Raw genomic sequence first — 12,641 nt, 5'->3', positions numbered from 1 at the left:
AACAATATTACTCCAATAATAGAATAATAAAAAAAAGAGCCAATATTTTACTAGCTACAATAAAGTAAAAAAGTTTAAAAAGTTAAAAAAAAAAGCTCAACATTACAGTAAATTTAAAAGTTCTGATGTGCAGTTCCAGGATGAATGAAAACAGTTGTGCCAAGCAGCCGCAGTGTAGAACATGATCCCAGTACACTGTAAAAATGACGAGAAGGGTTCATTGATGTACTCTTCAAATATCCAGTTTCATACCTATGAAAGATACTGCACTATTTCACGCTTTTCATCTGCAGAAAGATATTTTTTCCCCCTATATTGCATGAAACCTGTGACTTGCTTAATAATGTGGAACAACATCCTTAAGTAGTTTCCCATTAATTAGGCTCACCTGGCAAACAAACAAAATAAAGACAAACCTGTCTGAGGTGATTCAGTATCTAAACAGACATGGAGCAGCACAATTGAAAACTTCATTGAAACAAAAAATTTAAATCATATTTGCATAATAATTTGGAACACAGTGTAAAGGTGGGATTGTCGGTCTCTGGATAAGAACATCAGTTAAATTGTTAACTCAACTCAAAGCACTGAGCATTTAGTTCTCCCTCCGCAGCATCACATCACTGTTTCCTGGCTGTTTTGAAGAACATAAAGCTGATTACATAAGCATGAACCCCTTACCAGACCCAATGGGAGGAAGATGCTTGAACACAGAGCAGAAAAGCATGGCATGGAAGAGGCAGTACAGATGATTGTATTACATAACAACACTGCTTCAGGCTGACTCAGCTTCCTTCTCCTGCTCAGTATGTGTTTGAGAGAACAGTCTGTTTCTATAGCTACAGTACAGTGAAAGGGAAGGAACAGCTTTATCTATTGATCAGGATAATGGGGGAGCTTGTACAGAGGGAAGACAATGATCCAAGACTTGACAGCACAGTTCAAATTACACAACAAACAGGTCCATTCCTGAAAAGCACAACCTTACTCTGTCTGCACATTTAGTGGACAGACATAGTAACAGTTTTATAGTGACTAATGCAGCAGCAGCAATTATTGATTAATAATGGTATGATCAAGCATTTACAATCTTACAACCATAGAGAGGGAGTTTGATTCCCGATAATGGTTCGGTCGTGATTCCGGGTCATGTTTTCCGTAGAACACAAATGACCGTATGCGAGGAAGACTTCTTGTTGCTGCACTTTCTTACTATATTTACATCACTTTTGCTCAGTGACAAAGCTCAGTGCAAAGTGGATCATTTGGCTTGTGTTGCATTGTGTTCTCTGTGGTCAAGCCACAAATGACATGTTTGGAAACACTCTCAGATTCCATTGATCTGGACATGTTTCCGCAGGCACTGAGGGTAATGCCATTGGCTATTCAAACAGAGTGAGACGGAGAGAGAGACTGAGAGGGAGAGATGTGGGTGGTTTGGACAAAATAGATTTTGTAGGGAGTGATAAATGAGACATCCCCTAGTTGTATTAAACTCCCCTATGACACTCTGCTGGGAAACTATCCAGAATCACTTTGCTGTGCCCCTGTTTGCTGAAGCAGGCCATGTGACAGCCAACTAACTACTAACATTAAACACTTAAAGACAGAAGTGGGACTGGATTGCAGTCAGCCAGGAGCAGCTAGCCAGCTCCATCCATCACAGCTGCAGAGGGAAACCACACCAAACGTTTGACAGCCAGAGAAAGCTATCGCTGTGTGGTGAAATGTGGAGGCCTAACCCAAAAACTGTTAGCATTCATGCCACATAATATTTTTATTAATTAGGCTGAAGTCCTAAGCATCACATTAAAACAACTTATGACTCTGAAAAACCTCTGCTCAGCCAAGGGTGAGTGATGAAGCCAATGGGTCTCATCCTGAAGCAATCAAAGAGAAACTAATTTGTGTAATAATGTAATTTTTTTTTTTTTTTTAAATGACATTTTCTTTTATGTGTGTCTTGATGGTGATTTAGAAAATGTTTCTCTAACAAGATGATAGGCATTTGTTTGGAAGCATGTTCCCATGACAGTTACCTTATACTTCAGTGTTTAGTTACGGTGGTCACATTGTCACGTGGTGCATGTTTGTCCAACATCATCTCCAAACAGGATCCACTTTGCTGCCCAAATTTGGATTTGGAGACCTATGAGTCGGCACATACTCTTCTGTTTTTCTACAGTTTATGATTAGAGTAAACTAGTTGTATGGCACCAGGACAGATAATAGATTACTTCCCACCAAAAAAACATGTTATTCCATATTACTATTTGAAAAAAAAACTGGCAACAGGAAGTAGGGATTACACAGCACATATTAACCCCTTACAACCTGGTGAATGGCCCGCCCTGACTCACACAGCTGTATTTTAGAATGGCTTGCTGGGCTGAACCCAAAGACTCCCCAACACACTGACAGGATGTACAGAAATGAGGATGGATTTATTTTTAATGCTCCCTCAGAGCTGCACACATTCAAGCCTTCCTCACTGTGACTCGGATTATGGAAAATCGTTTTGACATACGTGCATGCGTGTATGTGCACGTGCCACCTTGGCTCTGCCATGCCAAAAATGCCCATATTTTGGCTCTTACATAACCTAACTATCCCTTGATGTTGCTTTAGCATCACGTGGCACTGAAGCAAGCCAGAGAGGAGTCTGGCTAATTCTCTGAAGGTTACAGCACAGGCTGCCAGAGTCAGAAGTCAGAGTCAGTCTGCCACTCTGATGGCAACAGAACTGCAGTTCATGCACAGGAATTATGGGCTTGGAGGAAAACGTGATCTTGAATATTCACATACGGGAGCTTGAGAACAGCCTTTTGCCTGTTTGATATTCAAAAAATATCTCACGAATACTACGAATAAAAATACGAGCCAACATGACAGCACAATATATCTATATTTGGTGCAATTTAGGCACTTTTTCATGAGTGGAACACACAAATGCACAAAGCAGCTGTTTAAATGTACACAAAAAACTAAAGCAACAAAGAAATATGACACACAATACCAGACTAACCGATAAACTGGTTAGAGACAGAAAATGGAGACAATGCACCGCCAAAATGCTTCTAAAATCAGATCATGTGTTAAAAACCCTTTTACCCTGCTACCGAATATAATAAAACTAATAGACTTGTGTGTGACAAACACACTCAAAAAACAGGAACTGCTTAGATCAAGAAAAGAAGAAAGTGTTGTACTGAAGTATTTGTAACTGACACACGCATGCACACTCTCTCACACACACAAAAACACTAATAGCCGCCTGGGAGTCTACCACTTACACTGCTGACTGGACAAATGGGGCAAAGGATGACTGATGAGAGGTCTGGGCCAGTGATATTGTTTGGGAGTGTGTTTTGTGTACTTACACTAATGTGAGTGCATACTGCTCTGCGCCTTAACTTAAGCTTGAGCAGCTGTTATTTTTTTTGTCTTTATTTATTAATGCCGTTTGTATGCACATGCCTAAATGTGTGTTTGTGACCTTCAAAACTAGTGTCTATACAACAAGCAGTGCTATGAGAAGATGCAGTGGAATAGAAAAGCTTTAAAAAATGTTGTCTTGGTCAGCGGTGGCCTAACAGCAGAGCTGAACACAAAGACTTCGCCCTCTTGGGGGAACAAGGCGGCTGTGGTTTAGAGCTTCCACTCTCACTTTACTCAGGGAGTTAAGGATGTGTGGTCACTGCTTATTGAGCCATTAACACAGTTTCAGCTGCTGAAGAGAAAGGATGCAATTACAGCCTCATGTTTGGTAATCCACTACACTGCACTCAACTACACTGGTATGAGTCATCTTCCACAGTAAGGTCTGCTGTGTGCTGATGTGTTATAGCCTGTGAACTGGTGAATGGGCTGTTTCAGGGTCAGTATAGTGGTAGTGAGGGAGTGTGTTTAACAGTAGCCTTCAAAAAGCTCACAAAAGTGGTGTATTTTTATTCCCCTGAGTGGGGGAAGGGGTAAGTTCAGCAGCCCTTGACATACCAGTTTATTTGTTCACACAGAGGCACATAAAGTATAGGATAAAGGATGGTTGGAAAGCAAAAGGATGATGAAATGACAGGTGCATAAAAGGAGTGTGCCATTTTCCCTCATAATGAAGCCTGGATGGAGCCTGTTGTAATGTTAATAGTCTCCTATTGTACACATCCATCCTCTCACAGAATTTCAAATGTGTGGGTGTGTGGGTTTGACCAAAGATGTTGCAATGTTCAAATGTCTATAGGAACTGAAAATTACGTTTGTCATCAGACTAACTATGTTAATTATTTCATTTAATTATGATAATCATTAATAATCATAATGGATTTTTTAGAAGGAGATTAGTTTGTTACAAATCTTTATTTGTTTTTCATGATCATTGTATTTACATTTCATAATTTAGAGTTGCATTGTTGACCACAATTGTCAAAACTAAATCGAGGTGAAAGAAAAAAAAAGAAACAAGATAGACTGGTTTACAAGCTTTATCTTTAATTGCTTTAATTTAAATGCAAGCTTTAGTTGTTGAGACTTTGACAAGTGTGTTAAGTGTTTGTCATTATTTACCTCCTTCTATAGCAGAAGCAGAAAATCTGCTAGCAAGGCTACCACAAACTAGTCAGTAGGCTGCCTAACTAAAGACAGTAGCGTCCTTCAAGTTTCGCAACTGGGAGCAGGAGGAAATAGCTAGCTGGAAGTCACCGCGCATGACGTTTTTACGCTTGACATACAGATTAAATAAATAAGATATATCATTATAATTAGTGAGCTTTAAAAAGGAGCTGGCAGGTGGATTTTGGCTTTTTTTTTTTTTTTACTTTTGAACAGCCGCTTTCCGTCTTTTTGATACACTAATGCTAATTGTGGCTCTATCTTTAGATTTAGAATACAATTATAAGAGTGTTATCAATCTTCTCATCGACCTCTTGGCAAAAAAGCAAATAAGCATATTTTCCAACTAGTCGAACTATTCCTTTAAACTTCTTTCTAGTGAAACAGCATTCCCATCAAACTAAATATGTAGCTCAGTTGTCACACCACAACCACACATATATTTGTCTTGTGATTATTCACTTACATCACAGTGCTAAGTTATAGAAATAATAATGGACAAAATAATACACTTGTGTTATTATTTTGTAATTAACCTATCAAGAGGCAAATGACTGTATAGTGTAATAATAACATCGTAACACTATGTAGCTGCTTTCAGTGTCTTTGTGACAGTTCCCACACCTCTAAAGGCTGCCGACCAAACACACTTCTGACAACATGTTTGTACTTTGGGTTTCTTTCTCTCTTTCTTTTAATTTCTGTATCACCAAAAACAAAAAGACCCCCAACCCGTCTCCTCTTCCTCTCTGCAGATTAAGGGTTAGGGTTGAGATTATAACAATGGTGACACAGCAGAGCAAATCCCAAAAGGCTGTGTCATGTGCCCAAAATTCCCAACACACACTCACAGCGTCTCAGCAACAACAACAGAGAATCACAGCTGCGCCTGATGGGATGTGTCTAATCACTGCAAAGTGGTATACACTCACTGCCCTACATTAAAGCATAAAAAAGACCATTCTGCTCTATGTACATCATTAAAATACTCCTTTTATAGAAAAAGTTGCATTTGTATAAAGTATATAAAAATAAATAAATCAAGGTCTGGTTAATTTAGGGGGGGAAAGCAAAGGAAATTGTTTCTAACTCGTTGTTTCTCATCGTAACCTGAAAGTGCTGCTAACGCCTGATCTGAAAACAGTGCCAAAGTGACCCAGCGTATAGTGTGGCATGTCGGACTATGTCTCTCCAGCATAGCAGACCACAATAAAGAGCAGATTAAAAATTCAACATCAGACAGCTTGTGTCCTCAATAGGTTGGAACATAAAGTTCTACCTCCAGGTTGTAAGCATGACTCACATTCTCCCACACTAGATTTCTCCAGGCTTTCCCTTGCCTCCGTACCTACTAGCCAGCAAAAAGCTTGACAACAGCAGACACGAGTTGTTACCACTACTGGGGAAGGGAGTGGGGGGGTGGTAGACCGTCTTGTTATGGACAGCCACAGTGATGCACGCTAATTGGAAGTCCAGTGAAAATGCAAAGTCTTCTCCGTGTGCATGTAGCTCTGTGGCAGCCAATGAGATGGAGAAGGAGGGGGTGCTGGGTAAAATGGCTAGAGGTAAAGACGAGCGGCAAGATAAATGGGAAGCAATGTGTGGAGAGAGGAGTAAATAGATAGATGAAGGGATACGTACTGCTGTAGAGGGTGTCGATCCAGGACAGCCGGGGCAGGCCACGAGCACTGAGGGGCTCCATCCTCCTTTTTCTCTCCCTATCTCAGTTACTCTGCTTCTTTCTTATTTCTTACGTCCTTCTCTGTTGCTGCTTTTCGCGTCGCCTCCTTTCTTTTCCTTATCCTTGAAAAACAGTCTTCATCTCGCAGGAAGAAGCAAAACGAATCATTTGGAGAAAAAAATAATGTCAAAAGACACCCCGGGGTCCAACAGGCAGAGGAGCGAGCGAGCCGCAGAAGGAGTGTATGAGTGAGTGGTGCGTGTGCCTGTGTGTGTATGACAGAGAGAGAGTGAAAACAACAGGCTGGAGACGACCACCGCCGACCGTTGCTAGGGGAAGGGAGAAGCACTCCCTCTCTCCCTTTGGCTTGCTCGCTCACTCCCATCCACCCCTCCTCTCTCTCTCTCTCTCGATTCTGCGCGAATGGCTCATCAGCCTCTCTCTCTCTCTCTCTCTGAGCAGAAGCAGGAATTCAGAGATGCATAATGACTGTGTACCAATAAAGCTTGTGTCAATGTGAATTAACTGGCAGATTCTCTGTCTCTCTGCTCTTCTCTCTTTAAGTTCTGTCACTGAATGAATGCCAAATCCAAAGCTACTTTCACCATCTCTTTTTCTTTCTGTTTTAGGTGAATAGCTCCTTGTTGCAGCAACTCAACTGCATTATTTTGCAAACCAGCCTCCATCAATGATATTAAAAAAAATGTCTAGTCTTTTTCCACAAGATAACATCCTCTGCCCCATTTGTCCCAATAAAAACATTGTTGCAACAATACCAACATAAGCAGGCAAAGGCAACTATAATGCTACAAAAATCATTAACAGTTTTCAGCTAAGATGCATATACATGTATTTGCGTTTTCACATCTATCCAAATAAAAAAAAAAAACAATATTACAAGTTGGGAGAAAAATCATTCACCTTCCCAGATTCTTTAAAACTGGCTTGACACACAAAGTCTTTTTGTGTGTTGTTCCAGGTGGAAGGGGCACTGTACTAAAACGTTCTGGTCCCGCTCTGTCCGGACCCTGACATCTGTAAAGCATCTTGAGAATGCAATCGCAGCCCACATTTATTTTGATTTCCAAAGCAAACTGTATATGTTAAAATTTAAGGAGGAAGGTTTGTATAGCTTTTTGGGGGTTCTTCTGATGCGGGACAGTAGGAAATGCACAACACGATCAGCTCAAGATCACTGCCGCTTGACTGCCACACACAACAATGAGCTGCTGTGTGTGAAACAGAGGCAGTCATTCAGTTAGGAAGTGACCGGTTCAGATATCACGTTTTAAGCTACTCCCGTCCTCTGTTCGAGGCCACTTGCTCCCCTGCTACCCCTCTCGTCTACACAGACACACACGTTGGAAGAACATGAAAGAGACAGAAAAATGTGTGAGTGTGTGTGTGTGTGTAGCAACTGTGGAAAGGTGGTTAAACAGAGCTGAATGCTGATACATCAGCTGCCGCGATATAAAGTGTACTAATAAAATGAAAAACATACTGGAAAACTATGTAGTGGATTTTTCTTTTCTAGACATGAGCTTTTGATTATAGTTGGTAAAAACGAATCATGCTATGTACACCACCAATATTTTCTTAAATCACTCAAATCAGTCAGGCTCAATAGTCATTCTTCTTCTCTATAAATATTCTTAGATATTAAATCATTTCATAAAATTTGTTTTAATCAATGTTTCCATGTCAACCTCCAACATTTTGTTTACAATATCTGGCAATATTTACGTTACAGCAATGACATGAGTACATTTTTAAACCCCCAATATTCAGAAATTGCGGTACCGCACAACCTTCATCAAGTTAGGGAAGCAAACAAATCACATTTTGTCATTATACAATTAAGAATTTCATAGTCTGCTTTATTGATTTTCAAATTATCTCTCTGTCAGGTTTTAATGGGCACATTAGCTCATTTAGCACATTAGCTCTCCTGTTGCATCCTGTTCTCTGAGACACAGCTGACAGCATCACCACACAGTGCCCTTTCTTTTCATCAACTATCTCTGTGTTTATGAACGTGTTCATGTGTTACAGAGGAGGGACATTAAAGATGAGCATCGTGCCAGCGGCAACAAAGCCTGATATGAAACCCTCCCCTCAAACCCTTGGCAGGTCCACTCCTCCCCCCTTCATCCTCCTCTAACCAGCATGGGGGAGGAAAGACGGGAGGGTTGAGAGGCAGAAAAACTTCAATTAGGACACAAAGGCTGACAGGAGAAATCCCCCCTTCCCCTCCTGCACCCTGCACAGGCAGAGCACCGGGCCCCGAGCACCACTCTTTGTCTGGCTACAGACCTCTTATGTGCCAGCTGGAGGATACACACACACACACTCATATACACACACATTCAACAACAGGGCACCCCCAGAGCTCAACTAGCCAGAGGTCATATCTGTGCGTTTGTGTGTCAAGGCATTTGATGTAAGCCTGCATGTGTTAATGTATGTCAGGGTTATTAATGAATATTAATGTGTCATTATGAAAGAGGAAAATCACACTGGCATGACAGAACATGCAAACTCTAGGTTTCGAGAGTACGCACACGCACGCACGCGCACACACACTCACACACACACGGGTGTTAATGTACAGGGAAACCCAAGCAGGCGGAGGAGACTAGTGAGTGAGTGTTACTTCATCAAAAATAGATTAATCTACTGTACAGTCTTACACATCCTTTGTCTTAAATCTGGGACAATAGGGTTTTTTTCTCTCACACACACAAACACACACACACACACACAGCTATAGCACTACTAATGTGTGTGTTTCTGTATGTGTATGTACCTGTCTTCAAGGGTTTTGAGCTGCCCACCTCCCCCTCCCAAAGGCCTCATCATTCAAGGGGCAGAGCCAAACAAAGAAAACACACACATGCCATGCTCTAACACACACACATTCACACACCATATATGCAAACACACCAAGCTGCATGTTTGTCTTCCTGGAGCGTCACAAACGTACATTTATCAAATATTAATAGACAGTAAGTAGTAAAAAGGGCCATTACTAACTCAACAATCCTATGACACACACATACAGAAAACCCCCAACATGCACAGCCAACCAGGTTGCACAGTTGGTTCAGGTAAGAGCAGTTTAAGTGTCTGTCTAGTTGCAGATTTGGGGAAAGGGGGGTGGGGGGCAGTCTGGCTCTAATGCAACAACAATGGTTCATTTTCCATAAAGGTCAACATTCAGCGACAGTCCTCCTCTCTATGAGTGTGTAGTGGATGGATAAGATCTAGACTTCAGGCCATCATAATTTTAAATGTCTCCATATCGAAATTGGTTTTCCCAGGAAAGCAGGTGCATTGTTTCGGATCACTGTTAAGGGCAGGGGGAGTCTGAATTCAACTCTTATGGTCTCCTCTTGTGGACAATTGCAGAGAATCCTGTGAGTGTGCGTAACTAGTGTGGGTGTAACACAAAAAGACATCATTACTCAGTACAGCAAGAAAAATGGCCGACAACACACAAAAAAGCCATAAAAAAAAATCAATACTTGCCTTTGATCGTACATGTCATCCCACTGTGAGCAACCCATTGTACTGCATAATGCTCAAAGGCATATTTAGATTTCACAAAGTCAAATTTGAGTTAGAGGTCTTCTGCACCAACAACTCCCGCAGGAAATTAGATTATTCATTCCACTGTTTCTACTGAAAAACTGCTTAATAGGCCACCTTAATAAGCTTTCTTTTGAAGGCGTAAATAGGCCTTATTCTATGAACAGTTCTACTTACTACCTGAGGGAGTCAAAACTAAAAGTGGATAAACATCATGAAACAATGTAGAAACATTATGTACACGATATTAATCAGATATGGATGGAGATGGTTTACTTACATTTTACCACCAACATACCACCATTATAATCATAGCAATTATTCAGCCTCCATGAACAGACTGTAGGTTGATCAGTTTATGTAACTGTTGCAGGCTCTTAACTTGAAATTTCAATAGGTAAAGATTTCCTGTCATATAGTCTGGAGGATGAGGGTGGTCATCGCCAAGCCAGTCTGAGTTGTGGTGTGTGTGTTGTTGTGTGTGTGTGTGTGTTTGTGTTTGTGTGTGTGTGTAATTAGGCAGCGTAGCAGCCCACCAGCCAATCAAAGTGCCACCTACCATTCTCAACACCCCTCCATCCTTTCTCTTCTGCCCAGATACCCCTGCCCCACCCCACTCAACCAACCCCACCCACATCTACCCATTTTACTCATCTCCAACATTTCGACCCCAACCCCTAGCCTGGGGTATGACTAGGGGGGGAGTGGGTCTGTTGATAGCACTAATTTTCCAGTCACCACCCCACTCTATCTCTCAGGGCAGCATTCACAGAGGGGTGGCAGTATGTGTGTATGTGTCTGGAGCCACTCTGCCCCCATCTTTCCTCCTCTACTTGGCACTGGAACACTAACTGGTAGATGAGAATTAAGTAAACTGGAAATGTTAAAAGCTTGATCTGCACCTTTTAAACAACCTGCTCTTGCAACACTCCCACCCACCCAGCCACACAATGTTTTCCAGCACTACCGGTTTGAGAGTGTATGTATGTGAGAGTCGGAGGGAATGGGGACTGCACACACAGGAAGTACACAGCTGTATTTCCATATAAGTGGCTTCAAAAAAAGCTTAATGAAGCGCTGGAGCGAAACAGAATTCAGGGAAATACAAATTATTTAGGCTAAATAAAATTAGTCTTGGCAAAAAGAGGGGATGGAATTAAATCAACACTGGAAAGACAAATTCATATTCACTATTTAATTTGTGACTGCTATAAATTTCTTTGAGTCAAATTACATTTTTCTTTCAAAATATTTTATATGACAATTGTGAAGTTGGAATGATAACAAACAAGACAATGAGTCTACAGTCACGTAGTCTAAGTCGGTACAGCTGGGGCTGAGGGGAATGTCATTCATTTTGTAGATATTTCATCACAAAAAACTTAAACTTAAACTTTAAACTTTTAATTCAAATGTTGACCTCATGATGGCACTCTAAAAAAGTTAACGGATAACCAAAGTTTTTAAAATTCATCCTGGTGGCCATGGCAATACATCCAGCAGTTGTTGAGATACTTCAGTGTGTACCGCATGGTGGTCGGACCAACAAACATTGTTACCCATAAAGCCATGCTACTAGTATTACTAAAAACAACTGATATAAATATGAAAAGAATTCTACTTTACCTGCACTAGCTGGCACTGAAACTTGACTCAACTAAAATGAAAACATGTAAACAACTAACAGTCTATGGCTGGTGCAAAAGATCACTGCTAACTATACCCAACATATATACAGTTATACTTCCTTTCCAACAATGGATCATGAATGTGTCATCACTTGAGCACCCAGCCCTGTGTGAGGAACTCTCTACACCTTGGAGATGGATGATATTCTCTAGTTGTTTTTCAGACCCGTCCCTTTGTTTTGGGGGGTTGGGGGAGCTGGCAGCGGGGACGAGCAATGAGTATGCATTATTAAAAAGCCTAGACTGCACTAGTGATGAATGTATGCTTGTTAAATGGGAATGCCTCAAATCATCTGGGACATATTTTTTTTATTGTTTGTTATTGCCTGCTATATTCTTTTTTTTAAAGTGAAACGGTGTGATAAGCCCCAGGGGTTTTGTTTCTTATCTCAACTGCACAAATAAGTCTTTTGTCTGTCCTCTGTGTTCGTCATAATCACTGTACTTTTTCAGTGTGAGGACACACTAGGAGTCATTCATCCAACAATTACTTCTTTGGTTCTCCCATTCATTCTCTCTCTACTCCTATAGACTCCTAGAATATTTTTTACACCACTTTAAATATTAACACTTCTCAACAACAACTGAGCTTTCAACATTAAGCTATTCTATCTGAGTAACAAAGCAGAAGAAAACCATGAGAGCTTATGTGTGTGTATGTGCTCCACAGCATGTGCTCTGGCAGGCAAGATCCCCTCTCACCTCATTTGCCCTGGATCTCCCCCTTAACTCCTTCACCATCCAATTATGTGGAACGACCCTGTCTAGCCGACCACTGTGACACACGGTATCTGTGTGTGTCGGCTGTTTCTATATTAAACCAGCCGCTGATTTATGATAAGATGGGGCTCCTTAAATATAATCCTGTGCCGGTTTGTGTCAAGGAGAAAGACAGAAGAGGGGACAAAGAGATCGAGGAAAGTGCGTATGTGTGTGTGTATGAATGCGAGAGAGAGTATTCATCCTGTGCCAGCTGAATTCACTTTGATCTATTGAGGTCAATGTGGAAATCATCTGAATCGTGCTGTGATTGGACAGACACCAGATAAGGAGAACTGCCCCTACACACACACACACAC

The 12,641-nt window shown here is 41.1% G+C and overlaps 1 protein-coding gene across 2 annotated transcripts in view; it reads right to left on the bottom strand.

The window, feature by feature from the left end:
- Positions 1-12,641, bottom strand: part of abr (ABR activator of RhoGEF and GTPase) — a 123,252-nt gene that overhangs the window by 97,649 nt on the left and 12,962 nt on the right. Inside the window, exon 1 of one of the 2 annotated variants that reach the window (XM_035666137.1) lies at positions 6,247-6,553. The exons of the other annotated variant lie outside the window; for it this stretch is intronic. Within the exon in view, the coding sequence (XP_035522030.1) occupies positions 6,247-6,307 (61 nt within the window). The 5' untranslated portion in view covers positions 6,308-6,553. Of the gene's footprint in view, positions 1-6,246; positions 6,554-12,641 lie in introns of those variants that run through there. 2 annotated transcript variants of the gene reach the window in all.

The sequence above is a fragment of the Morone saxatilis genome, unplaced genomic scaffold (genome assembly GCF_004916995.1).
Source record: "Morone saxatilis isolate NCDOM2014 unplaced genomic scaffold, NCSU_SB_2.0 Contig20, whole genome shotgun sequence".
Lineage (NCBI taxonomy): Eukaryota > Metazoa > Chordata > Actinopteri > Moronidae > Morone > Morone saxatilis.
Note: the sequence above shows the minus strand (reverse complement) of the source record. Positions and strands in the feature narration are given on the sequence as shown.